This window comes from Neomonachus schauinslandi, chromosome 14 (assembly GCF_002201575.2).
Source record: "Neomonachus schauinslandi chromosome 14, ASM220157v2, whole genome shotgun sequence".
In the NCBI taxonomy this organism is placed as follows: Eukaryota; Metazoa; Chordata; class Mammalia; order Carnivora; family Phocidae; genus Neomonachus; species Neomonachus schauinslandi.
Window position 1 is genome coordinate 8,046,622 of NC_058416.1, and position 18,070 is coordinate 8,064,691.

Below are 18,070 nucleotides of genomic sequence, written 5' to 3' on the forward strand. Positions count from 1 at the left end.
AGTGATGCAATGTTCTTGTAGAACAAACCAGCACATTTAAATCAAAACTGTCCTTTAATCTTGGCTCAGATAAAGTAATCCCATTTCAACTGACTCATGACTGATTTGTCAGGAAAGAGTTCTTATGTGAATTGGAATAAAAGAAGTGAGAGGCATGGGGCGCCTGGTTGGCTCAGTTAAGTCTCTGCCTTTGGCCCAAGTCATGATCTCTGGGTCCTGGGATCGAGCCCCAGATTGGGCTCTCTGCTCATCAGGGAGTCTGCTTCTCTCCCTCTCTCCCTCTCTCTCAAATAAATAAATAAAATCTTTTTTAAAGAAGTGAGAGGCATAGAAAGAAAGGAGGTACATGAAAGACAGTTTTCAGTTCATCAAAGTATGTATGTATATTTGAATTATTTTCTTTTAAAGTAATCAACAATAACAATAAATACATTGTTAAGGAGCACCAAACAACACATTTCCAAGTACCCAGAAGAATTAGAAAAGAAACTAGTTGTTTAGTAGTTATGCTGCCAAAGCAAGCACAGAAACTAGCTGTTTAAATAACGATAATAAGGGTCACCTGGGTGGCTCAGTTGGTGAAGGATCTGACTTTGGCTCAGGTCATGATCTTGGGGTACTGGGATCGAGCCCCACGTCAGGCTCTACACTCAGCAGGGAGTCTGCTTGTCTCTCTCCCTCTGCCCTTCCCCTTCCCTTTGCTTGCACTCTCTCTCTCTTAAATAAATAAAATCTTAAAAAAAATTAATGATAGGGCGCCTGGGTGGCTCAGTCGTTAAGCGTCTGCCTTCGGCTCGGGTCATGATCCCAGGATCCTGGGATCGAGTCCCACATCGGGCTCCCTGCTCGTCAGGAAGCCTGCTTCTCCCTCTCCACTCTCCCTGCTTGTGTTCCTGCTCTCGCTATCTCTCTCTCTGTCAAATAAATAAAAAAAAAAAAATTAATGATAATAATATCCTGAAACATGAATAAAAATTCTACTAATTCTACTAAGACCTAATGGTCTTGTGAAGACTACTGAATGTGTGAAGAAATAAATTTTTGAAAAGGTTATATAAAAAAATATTAGATTAAAATATATTCACATATTTAAACTACAGAATTCTAGAGTGAAAAAAAATCCCAAACACATGACCCAATTTCATGACCCATGAAATCGTATTTTGATAAAATTTCGGTTTGTATAATGGCTGATATATGAGAAAGCATAATTTTATTTTAAGTGGCTAAAAACAATAGCAAGGTGAAATATTTACAAAACTAATTGTCATGTCCAAGAAAGATGCTTACTATTATTGATTGTGTGGTTGTGTTTACAAGGGCATTTCTACTCTAGGGTTGGATGAGGAGATCCAAAGGAATAGACCATGCAGAGGGCCTGGGACCAGAGTTAAGGTGACAACCAAAAGAACAGTCTCAAGGGGATTACAAAACAAGGTTTGGTCAAATTGAATTGGACAAAGTCTGGCAAGAAAGGGTAGCTACACTCCGAAGAAATGGTCTTGGAAAAGGCAGAGTGAGACCCCGGGTGATGTGTGGAGATTGAATGGGTCATCAGCCCTGAGAAGGACTGAAACCTTCCTTTCTCAGCCAATGACATTTTAAATAGATCTGGTTTAGGGCAGGAACAATCCAAATATAGCTATGAGCTTGAGCCTGACAGGTGGGGACAAGGGGAACATGTAGGGGTTGCAGGAAGCAGAGGATCAGAGATGCAGTTTTTAACATAAAACGAAACATCATCTAGTGAGTAGAAATAAGCAGAACACAAAAGGATGATGAGCTTTTTGACCAGTTTCTTAATAATTTCCATCTTTTAACAGTGCAGAGGGAAAACTGGTTTTAAAGAAAGAGCCATACTAAAAATAAATACATTTGCTCACTTATAATTAATTAGAGTCTTTTTAAAAATACAGGCTTTTGGAATTTATGTATTAAATAATTTTGTGCATCTAGCACATAGTGAACATTCAGTGCATTGTGACTCCATGAACATAAAAGGCATCTTTTGTATCTTAGTTACTTAGAATAAATTTGGGAAATGTAGACTGGATGCCATTTCATTCCTTTTTTTCAAAGAAGGGTTCGGGTAAGTTTTAATTGTCAGCTGATTGCTGAACACTCATACTCCCTCTACCCATTCCACTTCTCCAGTTACTTCAGAAGTTATGCACTTGAATCTTGGGTCAAAAAAAAAGATGGAACATGGAACTAAATATTATGTGTAAATATTTGCAAACCAAGAGATCCATAAATATTAAAGACCATCAGGTAGTTCCACAGGGAGAAGTTATAAACTTAATAGGTTTAAATTTTATAGTAACTTCAGGTAAGTGGGTGTGAACTCCTATACTTTTTCTTTCTCTTCCTTTTAAAATCCAAGTGTAGCTCAAAAGGAGAAGCCCCATGAAAAGAAAGGCATTCTTTAACTCATTGGTGACATCATCATGTTCTGAATTTCAATTCCAGGGTCTTCAGAGCATACAAGCTTAAATATTTGTTGAAGTTCATTAATGAAAATGTGTAGGTATTATTAAATTATATAACTCAAAGAAAATTAATAATTACATATAATATACATATAAAATAATTACATATATAAAATTTGGTTTTGTAATGATTAGTAATAGCTACCACCAATTGGTTAATTTATTTATAACTTTGGATTTCACTTAGTTGTTTCTATCAACCAGTGATTCCCTAAAGTAAAACTCACTGTACATGCAACTTACTGTTCAAAAGAACTTTATTTACTTATTTTTTACTTTTTACAAAATAACTTTAAATATTTAACTGAGATTTTCCTATGGCAAGAGTATTCAATTGTTTTCTTTTCCCGAAGTGTCATGTGATCAGGAAAGTCACTATTTATGTGAAACATTTGTTTAAATTAAATTTATTACTGAAGCTGGTTCATTAAAAGATCCAAACTTTGTTGTCTCATCAAATGTGGAAATGTATCTCATCTAGTTGGTGACCTTTATCTTCTCATTTGGCTATCATGAACAGCTGTAGCCTGTATCTTGCATCCTGCCCTCAGATTTATCATAGTGGAAACAGAAACCACTGCATCTCTAGACTCAAGCTGTCCCCCAAGCTCTCTCACACACTGCTGTGGTACCAGCCGGGGCAGGACTCCATGACTGCATGACTCCATCACCATGGGCAGGATGGGAGGTCAATCTCCTGATCTGGCCAACCATCCGAATTCTATGAGTAGTTCTCTTGCCTCTCCGCTTTCATCATGCCTGGGAGGGGATGTGTCCCTCCTTCTTGCCCTTCTCCTATGAAAGACCTTCAAAGACTCCTCCTGATTAATCATCCAGCCTAATCTTTAGAATTTCATGGTGCTTTTCAGCCATCACCCATTACTCTGGGCTGCAGTACATTTTATTTTTTTTAAAGATTTTATTTATTTATTTGAGAGAGAGAATGAGAGAGAGAGAGCATGAGAGGGGGGAGGGTCAGAGGGAGAAGCAGACTCCCTGCCGAGCAGGGAGCCCAATGCGGGACTCGATCCTGGGACTCCAGGATCATGACCTGAGGCGAAGGCAGCCGCCCAACCAACTGAGCCACCCAGGTGCCCCACTGCAGTACATTTTTGAGAGAGCAAGAAAGTCCCATTCTCTGCTCTATATTTAACAGTTATTGTGTATCAATTCAAAACATGGAATTTTAATATTAACACTGAACTAATAAACAGTTCACTAAATAATATTTAGTCCCAGGACCAGAGCCATTGGTCTAAAATTAAGCATTAATGAATAAATCCACAAGAGTCTGGTATTTGAGAAATTGACTATACACTCTGGAGTATGGAATTTATTACTGAGTATTCATCTCAGTTTGGATGCTAGGTTCACCCCATCGTTACAATTTGCCTTGTTTTTTTGTTTGTTTGTTTTGTTATTTATTTATTTGATGTAGTGTTCCATGATTCATTGTTTGCGTATGACACCCAGTGCTCCATTCAATACATGCCCTCTTTAATACCCATCACCAGGCTAACCCATCCCCCCAACCCCCTCCCCTCTAGAACCCTCAGTTTGTTTCTCAGAGTCCATAGTCTCTCATGGTTCGTCTCCCCCTCTGATTCCCCCGCTTCCTTTTTCCCTTCCTGCTATCTTCTTCTTCTTCTTCTTTTTTTTTTTTTTTAACATATAATGTATTATTTGTTTCAGGGGTACAGGTCTGTGATTCAACAGTCTTACACAGTTCACAGCACTCACCATAGCACATACCCTCCCCAATGTCTATCACCCAGCCACCCCATCCCTCCCACCCCCCACCACTCCAGCAACTATGTGGATGGAACTAGAGGGCATTATGCTAAGTGAAATAAGTCAATCAGAGAAAGACATGTATCATATGATCTCACTGATATGAGGAATTTTTAATCTCAGGAAACAAACTGAAAATTTGCCTTATTTTTGACAGTTAGATGAAGTGTCAAGGAATTAAACAGAACCAGATATTACTCAGAAAATAATGAGGTGTTTCAAGATCATCCCAAACCTTATATTCTTATCTCTAAATTTCCCTAATATTAGGATATTGCAGTGGTCAGCCTTCAATTTCAGCAGCTTTAGAAATGGGGCCACACGGAGGAAGCAGATATTTGTACATTCAGACACATCCTGATATCTGTGTAATGCAGTTATACCAGCAATGAAACAAAGCATGATTTATACTCATCAAAATGTGTGGAAATCTTCAGGAATTGTGACTTCATTTCTACGACAGTACTGAAATTTGTCAAAATTTATTTTATTATAATGTGGCAATAGCAATAAATTCAGTTGCCAGATGCCATCTGTTCAATGGCTACTATGAATTGGAATGCTTGCATTTCTTCAATCACTTGGCAGGACTTAAAAATAAAAAAAAATTTTAAAAGCCATACTTTTTAATCCTCCAGCAATTAATTAATTAATTTTCTCTTTTCCTTTCTTTTAACAAAAAAAATGACTGCTGACTGAATTTTATCTGCATTTCCAAGTAAATCATGTTCACTCTAGCAAATGCAGGAAATCACTAAAAAAAAAAAAAAAACTCAACTGCTATTATACCTTACAGAGAGCATCTTTGTTAAAGTAACAGTGTATCTTAATATGCAAATATATTCACATACAGTTGTGATTATATTAAATACAAAGTATTGAACCATCTATATTGTACTTATTATTGATAAGAATTTTCACATGCTGTTAAATATTCCTTGGGGGTATAATTTTTAATGAATACATAATATTCCACTGTATAGCTATGCCATATTTTATTTAATAATAATCTACTTGATGAATATTAAAGTTAAGCCAACTTTTGTCTAATATAAATTAGGCTTCAGTACAATAATCAACTTTTAGCTCAATTTACTGAATAATTCAGTCATTTCATATTCAGTCATAGGGTTTACTTTATTCTTATATATAAGTTTTGGATCACTTTAATATCCTTAATTATTAACTTATGCTGGGCACTAAAATCTGAATCATTAGATTCAATGCCATAAACTTTTTTAAGAATCAGACAATGCCAAATTGATTTCCAGAAGTTCCTTACCAATATATATTCCAATTAAAATATCTATTTTATATATTCATTTATATAAATGTCTTTTGCCAGAAATTTTTTTAAAAATTGAGTTTACTGTTACTTGCATTGTCAGTGAGAATTCTATATACTAGAAATTGTTCCTACCATGTTTATGACCAAGACTTCCTCTCAGATTGTTATTTTGTTTATAATATTTATGTAAGTCCAGAAAGCGGAAAATGGTTTTCTTTAATTTTTGTAATAAGTCTAATGTTAATGAAAGAAGCTTAATATTCTCCTACACTTTTCATAGCAGTTTTAGCATTTTATTTTTTACAATTAACTGGTATACTGAACTATACTGAAACATAATGAAATGTTCATATATTACTTATAATGTTCTTTCAGTTTTGACAAAGGCACATTAAGATACAAAACTTTTCTGCCCCCCCCAGAAAGTTCCCTTATGCCATTCTCCAGCTGCCAAATGCCCCAGAACCAACCACTGATCTGATTTCTAACATTGTATCTTATTTTTGCCTGTTCTAGTAGGTTCTTGTGAGCGAGGAGCATCCAGCTTCACCACATCACTAATTTATTCCCAGTTTGTGGCTTTCCATTTTTATTTTTTATTTCCTTTTTAGTTTTTTGATGGTGCTTTTTTGATGAGCAAAGTTTTAAATTTGATGAAGTCCAAATTATTTCTTCTTATAGTTTGCTTACAGTGCTTTATAAAAGAAATGTTGGCCTATTTCAAAGTCACATCCATCTTAAATTGGTATTTGAATAGTGTGCGGTAGGGATTGAGGTTCATCGTGTCCCCTATAGATTTCCAGTCACTTTAAAACTATTTATTAAAGACATTTTCCTTTTCTCATTGAAATTACCAATAAGCTTGTGAAAGAGGACTTTAGTGTCCTTGTCAAAAATTACTAATTCATATGTATGAATCATTTGCTTTCTGTTCTGTTCCATAGACTATTGTCTATTGTCTGTCTTGATCGCTGTCAGTTATAATAAATCCTCAAATTAGAAAGGGTACCCATTCCAATTTGGTTCTGTCTTTTCAAGATAGTTTGGCCAGTCTTAGGCCTTTTCATTCCAAATGCATTTTGAAATTGTCTCATCAAGTTCTAGAAAAAAATGTCTGACTTCTAGGATTTTTATTGGCGGATGTATCAAATCTATAGGCTATTTAAGGAGAACTGACATCTTAGCAAAATTGACTACTGCAATCATAAAAAACATAGTTTATCATTCCATTTATTTAGATATCTTTTAATTTCTCTCAGCAATATTTAATTTTCAGTGTAGAGGTCTGGTTATATACTTTGCCAGTTTTATCCCTGAGTATGTGATGGTTTTTGATGGTACTGTAAGTGATATTTTTGTATTTCATTTTGTAATTGCCCATTCCTAATATATATGGATATAATGTAAATGTGTATATATATATATAAAATCTATATATATTATATATATATATAATCTATATGTTTACACACACATGCCCATACATACACATTTTTGCATATTAAATATTTATCCTGAAATATCACTGAGTTCACTTAGTTATGGTTGTTTTCTCACAGATTTCTTAGGAGTTTCCAGGTACATTATCTTTGCTTCTTATTCTTTACCAATTTTTATGATTTTACTTTATTTTCTAGTTATAGTACACAAATCAGAACTTTAAGTAGAATAAGTGGAATATTGAATAGAATTGGTGAAAAAGGATATCTTTGTATTATTCTCAATCTTCTGAGGAAAGTATTCAATATCTTAACCTTCAAAAATTATATATTCTGAATGATTTTCATTGGTATCCTTCATCAGTTTGAGATCCTATTCCTAAATTTTTAAGAGTTGTTTTCATAAATGAATATTGTGTTTTATCAAATGCTTTTTATGGATCAACTGTAATAATCATATGATTTCTCCCTCTATTAATATAGTGAAAGATATTGATTGACTTCAGGAAATGTCTGCATTTCTGGCACATACCAATATTGATCACAGTGTATTATCTTTCCATGTAATACTTAATATTCCTTTTCTAATTTTTAAAATGATTTTATACTTATATACATGAAAGATACTTGTCTGTAATTTTCTTTTCTTATATTGACTTTGCCTGGTTTTAGCATCTGGGTTATAGCGGCCTCATAAGATGAGTTGTGGAATTCCTCCTCTGAAAGAGTTTGCATACAATTGTTACTGTTTCTTCTTTAACTGCCTGATAGAATTCAACATTGCAATTATGTGGGAGTAGGGTTTGTATATGGGAAGTTGTATAATAATAATTTTAACTTCTTTTTTTTTTTTTAAGAGAGGAAGGGGGGAGGGGCAGAGAGAGAGAATCTTAAGCAGGCTCCACACCCAACATGGAGCCTGACATAGTGCTTGATCTCACAACCTTGAGATCATGACCTGAGCCGAAATCAAGAGTTGGATGCTTACTGATTGAGCCACCCAGGGGCCCTAATAATTTTAATTTCTTTAATGGGTACAGGGCTCTTTAGATTTTCTATTTTTTTGTGAGTCAGTTTGGGTAATTGGAATCTCTAGTAAGTGGTATAAAAGTAGATTATTTTTAAAAATTAGATTATTTTTAACCCAACATGAGAAAGGCTATATTTTTTTTTTAAAGATTTTATTTATTTATTTGAGACAGAGAGAATGAGAGAGAGAGAGTACATGAGAGGGGGGAGGGTCAGAGGGAGAAGCGGGCTCCCTGCCGAGCAGGGAGCCCGATGCGGGACTCGATCCCGGGACTCCAGGATCATGACCTGAGCCAAAGGCAGTCGCTTAACCAACTGAGCCACCCAGGCGCCCGAGAAAGGCTATATTTTAATAAAAGATAACTTGTTAAAATTTATCATCAATTTGTTGTCAAATTATTAATGCTTTACTTATATTGCTTTTATTTTGTATGGTTCCTAACTATTTCCTTTATTATTTTAAAAATATTTTTATCCAGTGAAGTTCAAAGATTTAAATTACATATTAGATTTTATTTATGAATACTGTAATCAGAGATAATATTAAGAAATGTTTCCTTATGGGGGCACCTGGGTGGCTCAGTCAGTGAACCGTCTGCCTTCGGCTCAGGTCATGGTCCCAGGGTCCTGGGATCAAGCCCCACATCGGGCTCCCTACTCTGTGGGAAGCCTTCTTCTCCCTCTCCCACTCCCCCTGCTTGTGTTCCCTCTCTGGCTGTGTCTCTCTCTGTCAAATAAATAAAATCTTTAAAAAAAAATTTTTTTTTCCTTATGGCAGATGGAAATTAAAAACATTTCTCACAACACTTTCCCCTCCGATTTTAACAACTGTTATAACCTGAGCACTGAGAAAGATACTGTTGCTATTGGAATTTTAAATTGTACTCAAAGAAAAATGTAGAGCTTTACAAAATATATTAGAAAAATGAAAAGCTGAAAATTAATGATCAAACATCCATTTCAAAAGATTTGAAAAAGAACCTGCAATTAAACCCAAACTGTGAAGCAACTCATATTGAATGAGAGCAGAAATCAATACAATTTAAAACATAATGAAGAGAAGCCTCACAGATAGGTAAATCTCTGATGATACAGATTAAGAAAAAAAAAAAAAAAACCCACACGTAACCCATATGAAGTAAAAAGGGGCTACCAGTACAATGTGAACAGGTATTAAGAAGATAATACAAGGATGTTGTATTTAGTCAAATGACTAAATCCTAAAATCACTGGTAGATTTTTTGAAGCTAATTATAATCGAGTTTATTACCCAAAGTTTTCAAACGTTAGTGCACATTAGGGTCACTGAGGTTGTTAAAATACAGACATCTGGCCCTGCATCCTAAGAAATGTTTTCTTTGTGGGTATGGGTGGGGGACCCAGAATTTACTTGTTTAGCACGCTCCTGACATGAGTGTGATGGTGACGTTCACCTGTGTCCCAGACACCTACTGACTTTCCTGCCAGGCACTGTGCTACTTGGTTCCCATGCTGGGATTTACTTAATCCTCACAACAATCCTATGAGATACACACTATCATGATCATTCTCAAGAGTAGGAAGCTGAGATTTAGAGAATTTCTGTCACTTGCTGATGACCCCAGAGTTTAGAAGTGGAATACACCTTGATGATACACTAAATTTGTCTGGCTACTTCTGTTATCAGGTTCCATGTTGGACTTTTATGCTCTAGGCTATTTTGTTTTACTGTGGCAAGAAAAAAAGAGTTCATCAAAACTTGGCTGTATCAAAAAGTGAAATCTCATTTTTATATATTGAATTCATTTAAGGTTTTCTTTTCTTTTTTGTATGTTTGTATTTATTTTCTGTTAAAGGAAGTCTCATTTAACCCAATGTGTGATCAAGTTCAATCTTGGATCTTCCTCCCCTTTTCATCTTAGGCTGAGTGGATATAGTCACAGGAGTCAACAGAGGAAATGGGAGTCCTCTTATCTGGTTTGTATGTATCCACATCCCTGTGAAGTTACATCACTCTGCTTTCCTGTGATATGGCAACTTCGACTCCTAGATAGTGTCTGGAGTCCAGGGTGGGCATATAGGAACTTGGGCACCCCCTCTAGGCCACACTGTGTTTTGAGACAGTTGAGGCTCTCTTTGTCTTCTTACACCTTTCTGGGCACTCCTGACATCTCCCCACTATTCTTCCCATGCTTGTCATCAAACCCAATATGGAAAATCAAATTCTGGTATTTGCTCTTGAAGAAATCTCCAGTTTATATAAGGAGATATAAACATGTGTCTCTGTCTACCCAAACTCCCATGGAAACGGGAAGGGCAAGTCATTTACTTCTTATTCTCCAGAAAACTTATTTTCAAAATCTCTCTTTTCTTCTTGCCTGAGGCTGGGAAATACCAGTAATTCTGGATTCAACATTCTCCCCTCCAAAGTTTTTCTTTCACGTTATTAAAAATGCTTTTGAAATTTGCATCTTTGTTCTCACTGTGTTTGTACAGGGAATGTTTCCAGGGCAAAGGAAACACGACCAGTCCTTTGGTGTTTCAAGATAGTTCTTCCAGTATGCATCTCACTTTGCAATGACACAGTTTCAGTCTGACAAAGGATCATTTTGATTTGGCAATGTGGTAAGAGAAGTACTTAAAACATTTTTGACTGCCTGAAGCACTTACTGCGAAAAGAAGCAGAAATAAAATAATACATTATATGTTAATAAAAAAATAAACAAAACAAAACAAAAAAAAAAAGAGACAGAAATATATATGGTATTGACCTTTATTCCATTGTAGTGCATGTTGAAGACCACCAAATGGGGAAAGTGGTAGTTTTAACCAGGTTTGTTAATTATATGCAGTGTCAATATCCATCAGTGAAATTAAAGCAATGCAACACAAGGCAAGGCAAAGAGTGTAGCCTGTTCAAGACTTTGTGTTGCATTTATGAATGTTATCTTATTCCTGATGGGGTGGCTGTTCCCATCATCTTCACCTTTCAGTCTTCCCTGTAGATAATCACCTCCGTGGGCTATACTGGCATTTTCAGATGTGATTCATGGAAGGTAAGTTCTACAGGGTATGAATAAGTGTTATGTGTAGAGAAAGACACACAGAAAATTGAGTTTGGGAAAAGTTACATTATACAAACTTAAACAAGGTCTTTACTATAGGACACCTCAATAACTTTACTCTGTTAATGTATGTTGTGATCATTATACAGAGTGGTTTTAGTTTCCTAGAGCTACTGTAACAAAGTACCACAAACTGGGTGGCTTAAAGCAACATAAATTTAACATCTCATAGTTCTAGAGGCTAAAAATCTGAAATCAAGGTGTTGGCAGGGCCATGAACTCTCTGAAAGCTCTAGGGGAAGAATCCATCTTGCTTCTTCTAGTTCCTGGTGTTTTCTGGCAATCTTTAGCCTTCCTTGGCTTGTAGATGCATCACTGCAGTCCGCCTGCTTGTGTCTTCACATCATCTTCCCTCTGTGCATGTCTGTCTCTGTGTCCAAATTTCCCCATTTTATAAGGATATATTGTAGGTTATATTGGATTAGGGGTCATTCTAATGACCTCATTTAAACCTGGTTATCTTTGTAAAGACCCTATTCCCAATAAGATCACATTCTTAGGGACTGAAGGCTATGACTTCCATATATCTTATTTTGGGGAGGGGACAATTCAACCCAAAACAGTGTTATATAGTATTAAATTTACTCCACTGATAACCTCATTTCAGAGAGCACGTAGTAATAGCAGTAGAATTTCCTGGAACTCATTTTGGGAAATACTAGAGTATGTGGATGGCATTTTAGAAGCTTAAATATAGGTATGTGTAGGTTTTTCCCATGCAAAAGTTGGTTTTCTCATGGTTGTTCTATGGACAAAAAAAAAAAAACTTGGAAAACTTTTCTTTAACGGTTATAAAGAATGTGTATAAGAATGAAAATGATTTACCCCAGATCATTTTTGAAAAATTGGGGAAAAGATCCTTAAAATAGGGAGACTTGTATTGTTACTGTTGTCATTGTTTTGTCATTAACTGGTCATTTTCCATGTGAGTAAGTTTCTGCAAATATTGGCTTTAACTATTGATGGGCATTAAGGATTGCAGATTTGCCTGATTGAAAAAGCTTGTTTGGAGGAATAAAAAATAATTTTAAAAAAGAAGAAGATAGGCTGTTCTGACATCATTTTCCCTTTATTTGAGCATGCACTTTTTACACCTCAGATGGTAGATTGGATCATTTTTTTTCTCAATTCTTCATTTCCTCTCCATATTAGATTGTAAGTTCCAACTCATGTCATGGCCTCCTAGATAGAGTGTCCTGCTGGCCTCCTGACTTCGGGTTTGGCCATAGGATTTGCTTTGGCCAATGGAATATCAGTGGACATGACACATGCAGAGGCTTAATTTGTGTTGCAACTTTGGGCTTGCTTGCTTGCCCTACTGTTTTTTGTTTTGAGAACATGCCTTGGGTAGCCATTAGTGTAAGGAGGGTAAGAGATATAATGGAAAAGACATGGACACCTGTATAGCTTGGGGCCAATCTCAGCAGCACCCAGCCTAAGTCAGGAGAATCCTGGCCAACCCATCTGTGCATGAATGATAAAGGTCTGTGCTATTGAGATTTTGTGTGACAAGTAACACAGTGTTATTTTAAAACACAATGATCTAATTAAGCACCTTGTTTACGGGTTTGTCTCCTTCACTACTTTGGGAGCTTCTTGAAAGTAATGACCATATTTTATATAATTCTACATTTCCTCAGCCTATTCTTGCATATCATAGCCTCAAAAATGTTTGATGGGTGAATACTGAATGAGTGAATGACATACAAGAGTGTCTGAGTGGAATGTAAGAAGCATGGTTACTAAGGAAACCCAGGTAAATAATTTAGAAAAAAAAACACTGGAATACTGCTTTGCTTCTGGAGGAAAGTTATACACATTCTTGGGCTAAAAGTAAAAATTTGTACCAATTCTAGTCCATTCATAAGCAGGGACACTAGTTACTAGATAAAACCAAACTTTCAGGGGCGCCTGAGTGGCTCAGTCGGTTAAGCGGCTGCCTTCAGCTCGGGTCATGATCCCAGGGTCCTGGGATTGAGCCCCGCATCGGGCTCCCTGCTCGGCGGAGAGCCTGCTTCTCCTTCTCCCTCTGTCTGCCGCTCTGCCTACTTGTGCTCTCTATCTGTTAAATAAATAAATAAAAATCTTTAAAACAAAAACAAAAACAAAAAACAAACAAACAAAAAAAAACCCAAACTTTCAGATCTGACTCTGAATTAACCAGATGGTAAAGTCTGAGTTACTTTTCCATTTTGTTCCAAATGGTGATCTCTTGCATCAGTAGCAAACTGGACATATCCTCTGAATCTGCTTCCAACAACAATTGCAGGAATTTTCTACAAGTGCCTTCCTTCTTGGTTATGATGCTTACTTCTGCTATTAATGACTAACATGTAACCTCTGTTTTCTAAAATTGCTATTATGTATAGTGAATCCTTTATAAATGACCATTAATTGTAACACCATACATTTTAAGGTCAGTGTAGGCTACCTTAAATATTACAGAAAGATGTGAAGATTCTAGAAGTTGTAAGAATTTAAAGTTCAAATGTCGACTTAATATACACTTCTTGTGGCAGTGTTATCTGAGGTCTAAGAATAAGTTTGTGTGTGTGTGTTTACTTTCTCCTATACCATGTGGGATTCTCAGTCAATATGAAAGCAGCTGACAGCACTAGATAAAGATGATTAGAGTGAAGAATTTAATCGATAACCACTTTTATCTCAGCAACACACATTACACCTTTAAAAATTATTTGCACAAATGTTTATTCTTAGCTGGTCTCAGAGTAAATAAGGCCAAGCTCTGTGAAGAGTCAGAAAAACATTAGAAAAGAAGGAGCAATTCCGAATGTCAAAAAAAAAAAAAATGCTGTGGTCAAGCCTGAGCAGTGAGTCTTTCCTTGGTGATAGGGTACCACAAGATCACCCCAAGCCACAACAATGTCATTTCTGACATCAATTCTGCAGGCATATGGATCTCATCTCTTAGGAGAAATTCCAAATTACATCCAAGCACACCATTGATAAAATAGTAAAATAATGTTTCTGATGAAGAATACATTATATAATTTAATACTAAAACACCTTAAGAAAAAAACCTGAATCTGGAATGACAAATCTTTCAAATCTGTACATATTAATGATTTCAAACATGTATTAGGAAGTGAAGAATTTTATTTATTTCAGGAAGTGTTATACCTGAAGAGTCTGGAATAGTGATAGAAAGACATGAAAGGACAGTTTTAAAAGATAGTGTTATTTTTGAAAGACTTTAATAAGCTAGCTAAAACAGTAAGTACTTTCCTTACACATAGTAAAATGAACAGGTGTACTGTCTTAGGAACAGGTGTGTCCCTAAAGCAACCATGGGACCCAAGGGTGGGGGCTGAAGTTGGCCAAAGACCATTTTTAGTCTTTACCATGAGAACCACTGGTATTTATTTCAAGGGGACCATACAATGGAATTATCATATTTATAAGAGAAGTCTGTTGATTAGCGAGTGAGAAAATCAGGGTAGGTCAATCTGTGTATGTTTCTCTCCTAGCCAGCAAGTATGTGTATACATACACACACACTGAAATTTTTAAGCTAGCAATAGTAAAACCTGTAATCCTGATATTCTGTCAAGATTTATGCTTTTCATGTTCTCCTATGGTATGAATGACCATTTTAAAAAGTTTTAGCTAGCCTTCAAGGGGCCAAGAACAGAGGAAAGATGTTATTACCTGAACCCAAGGCACTTTAAAGAAAGTGTACGCAGATTTGAAGAGCCTAGAGAAATGGCCCTGTCTATGGCCTTGGGACTCAAAAAGAAATTCACCAAGTGGAGAGTGATTTCTAGGGAAAGGAGACCCTTCCATTCATGAAGTGTCCTCCTAATGCTGAACGCTAAAGAGTCTCAGTGACAGTGCGTGTTGTATGTTTAAGTAAGATTGCTGATCTCCTTCTAGGGTACCATGTATTTTTAGGGGGTCATTTATTTTATTTTATTTTTTTATTATTATTTTTTTTAAAGATTTTATTTATTTGACAGAGAGAGACACAGCGAGAGAGGGAACACAAGCAGGGGGAGTGGGAGAGGGAGAAGCAGGCTTCCCATGGAGCAGGGAGCCCGATGCGGGACTCGATCCCAGGATCCTGGGATCATGACCCAAGCCGAAGGCAGACGCTTAACGACTGAGCCACTCAGGCGCCCCTTTAGGGGGTCATTTAGAAGAACCAAACACTACCTTCTCTAACTAAATAATTGCTCATAAATTTCTAAAATGTATTTTTAAAAGAACATCTATCCCTTTGTATGAAGTTAGGACTATTAAACAAAATAGAGCTAAGAAAACCATTTATGGCATTGCATGTTAATATAATTTCAGATCTTCTCTAGTAGACTATTTTGCATCGCTTCACTAAACCATCATGAGTTAATTTTCACTCATTAGGAAACTAAAATCAGGAGAGAGTAAATTTTCCGAGCTAAGTAAGGGGCATAGCAGACATTCAGACTGCGGCCTGAAAAGTTTACTTGGCAGGCCGTGTCTGCTTGTGCTATATATCTTAGTAAATTATCCTGACATTATTATGAAATTAAAAATAAACTCATAGGGATGCCTTGGTGGCTCAATCAGTTAAGCATCTGCCTTCAGCTCAGGTCATGATCCCAGGGTCCTGGGATCTAATCCTGCATTGAGCTCTCTGCTCTACAGGAATCCTGCTTCTCCCTCTGCCTGCCACGCCCCCTGCTTGTGCTCTCTCTCTCTGACAAATAAATAAATAAATAAAATCTAAAAAAATAATAAATAAATTCATAATAAGCCAAAGAAGTACATTATCCATTAGTCCTGGTGGAAACCATATACAACCCCAAATCTTTTTTCTTTTTTAAGATTTTACTTATTTATTTGACAGAGAGAGATAGAGAGAGAGTGACCACGAGCAGGGGGGAAGGGGCAGGGGGAAAGGGAGAAGAAGCAAGCTCCCCACTGAGCAGGAAGCCTGATGCGGGGCTTGATCCCAGGACCCTGGGATCATAACCTGAGCTGAAGGCAGACATTAACCAACTGAGCCACCCAGGCGCCCATACAACCTCAAATCTTTTAAAAACATACAATTCACACTAAATGAGCCACACAGTGATGCTCCCACCCACAGGCCTAATTTATTCCCTTTCTTCATGTTTCCTTTATGAAGTACTTTACGAATGTTTATCAGTAAGAGTTTCTTTCCTCCTTTTCTGAAACGGTGGGTGAGCAGCATGCTTTGAGCAGCATGCCTGTGGATGTTCTGTAGGTAGCACAAGCTCTCAGGAAACAGATCAGAGAGATGAGATTCATCCCAGAGAGTGTGGGAGAGAACTGGAATGTGAAATGAAAGCTGGAAGAAGAGTTGCAGAAATGCCTCCATGACTTTCTGAAAACTGCCAGTATTGGCAAAGGTGTTGTGCCCACATGTGTTTGTGACCAATTAACAGGGAAAACTTGTTTTTTTTTCTTTTTTCAGGTTAGCATCAAACAATAAAATAATGCTTTTTAACGGGCTACGAAACAGTGATGGCTGTTAGCATGTTATTAGTCATAACAAGTTCATGATCACCAATGCTATCCTGGGGCAATTTTAGCTGTGCTGTCTAATTTATAAGCCACAGATAATTCCAGGATTTCTTTTTAATAATTAGTGGCAAGCTTCACCAGTGCCTCTCCATCTTTTCAAAAAGGCCATCAAAAATTAGCAACACTGAAAAGTTTCTATTTGCATTTAGTTTATTAGGTCATCTAGTGATGATTATAATTATTTTAAAAAATGAAGAAAAAGGAGCTCATCACATTACTCTGATTTCATGATTCAGAGGTGCTAGGCAAGAACATGCAGAATTTCAGAAATGCCTCTTAGGTTAGAGAACAGGATAGTAAGTAATGTGTATCACATAAGCCTCAATTTTATTATACCCTGATATTTCATCCTTGCATACTTATAGTATGCTATGGACTGAATTGTGCATCCCTAAAATTCATGTTGAAGCTCTAACCTCTGAGGTGATTTAGAGATGGAATCTTTGGGAGTGATTAAGTTTAGATGAGAACATGAGGGTGGGTCCCCCATAGTGGGAGATTAGTGCTGTATGAGAAAAGACCCGAGACAGACTTCTCTCCCTCCCTCCCTCCTTCCCTCCCTCCCTCTCTCTCATGTGGGGACACAGCGAGAAGAGAAGATGGCTGTCTGCAAGTCAAAAAGAGGAACCTCACTAGAAATCAACTCTTAATCTTGGATTTCTAGCCCCGAGAATTGTAAGAAATTAATTCCTATTGTTGAGGTCACCCAGTCTATGGTACTTTGTTCTGGCAGCCTGAGCTAAGACATGGTATTACCAAATTCCCTAAAATCTATTGACAAGTAACATGATAAACCAATTTGTTAATTTAGACTTTAAATCTACAACAACTCTCAAAGAAGAAAATGTAGAAATGTTGTACATTCAAAACTCCCTATCTAGTGAGTTAACTTATTAGTTATTTATTTAGATAAACTGCAAACGTCACAGTGCAAGAGGTCAGGACACCTGGGTTGTACCTTAGGAATTTCTCCTGGTTGCTATGCAACCTTGGGAAAGTTTCTTCACAGCTCAGATGGATTAGGTTACTTTTTTCTAAAAATTATTGATCTGAAACATTCCTAAGGTCCCTCCCAGTGTCAAAGTTCTACAACCATTAGGGCACTTTAAATAATGGAAGGCAACTCACACTCACCATTTTGTTCTCGCTGTACGCCTGCCGCCAGAAGATCGGGCTCGCCAAGGCTGATGTCATTCAGCCGGGTCCCCAGACACTCCATGCAGAGATGCTTGCACCACTCCTCGGCCTCCAGCTCTGAAAATGAACACACACCACCGAAGTCAGGCAGTGCTGCGCAGGAATGAGACAGGAAGATAACTTCCTGAACCTTTTTCCTAAGTAGGTGGTAAGAGTTAAAAATCTACCTGAAGAAAACAAAAACAC

General features: G+C 36.8%; 1 protein-coding gene across 1 annotated transcript in view; it reads right to left on the minus strand.

Moving 5' to 3' along the window:
• DOK6 (docking protein 6) overlaps positions 1-18,070 on the minus strand; it is a 389,769-nt gene that overhangs the window by 154,462 nt on the left and 217,237 nt on the right. The window contains exon 4 of the mRNA XM_021686409.1: positions 17,822-17,941. Coding sequence (XP_021542084.1) covers positions 17,822-17,941 — 120 coding nt within the window. The remainder of the gene's footprint in view (positions 1-17,821; positions 17,942-18,070) is intronic.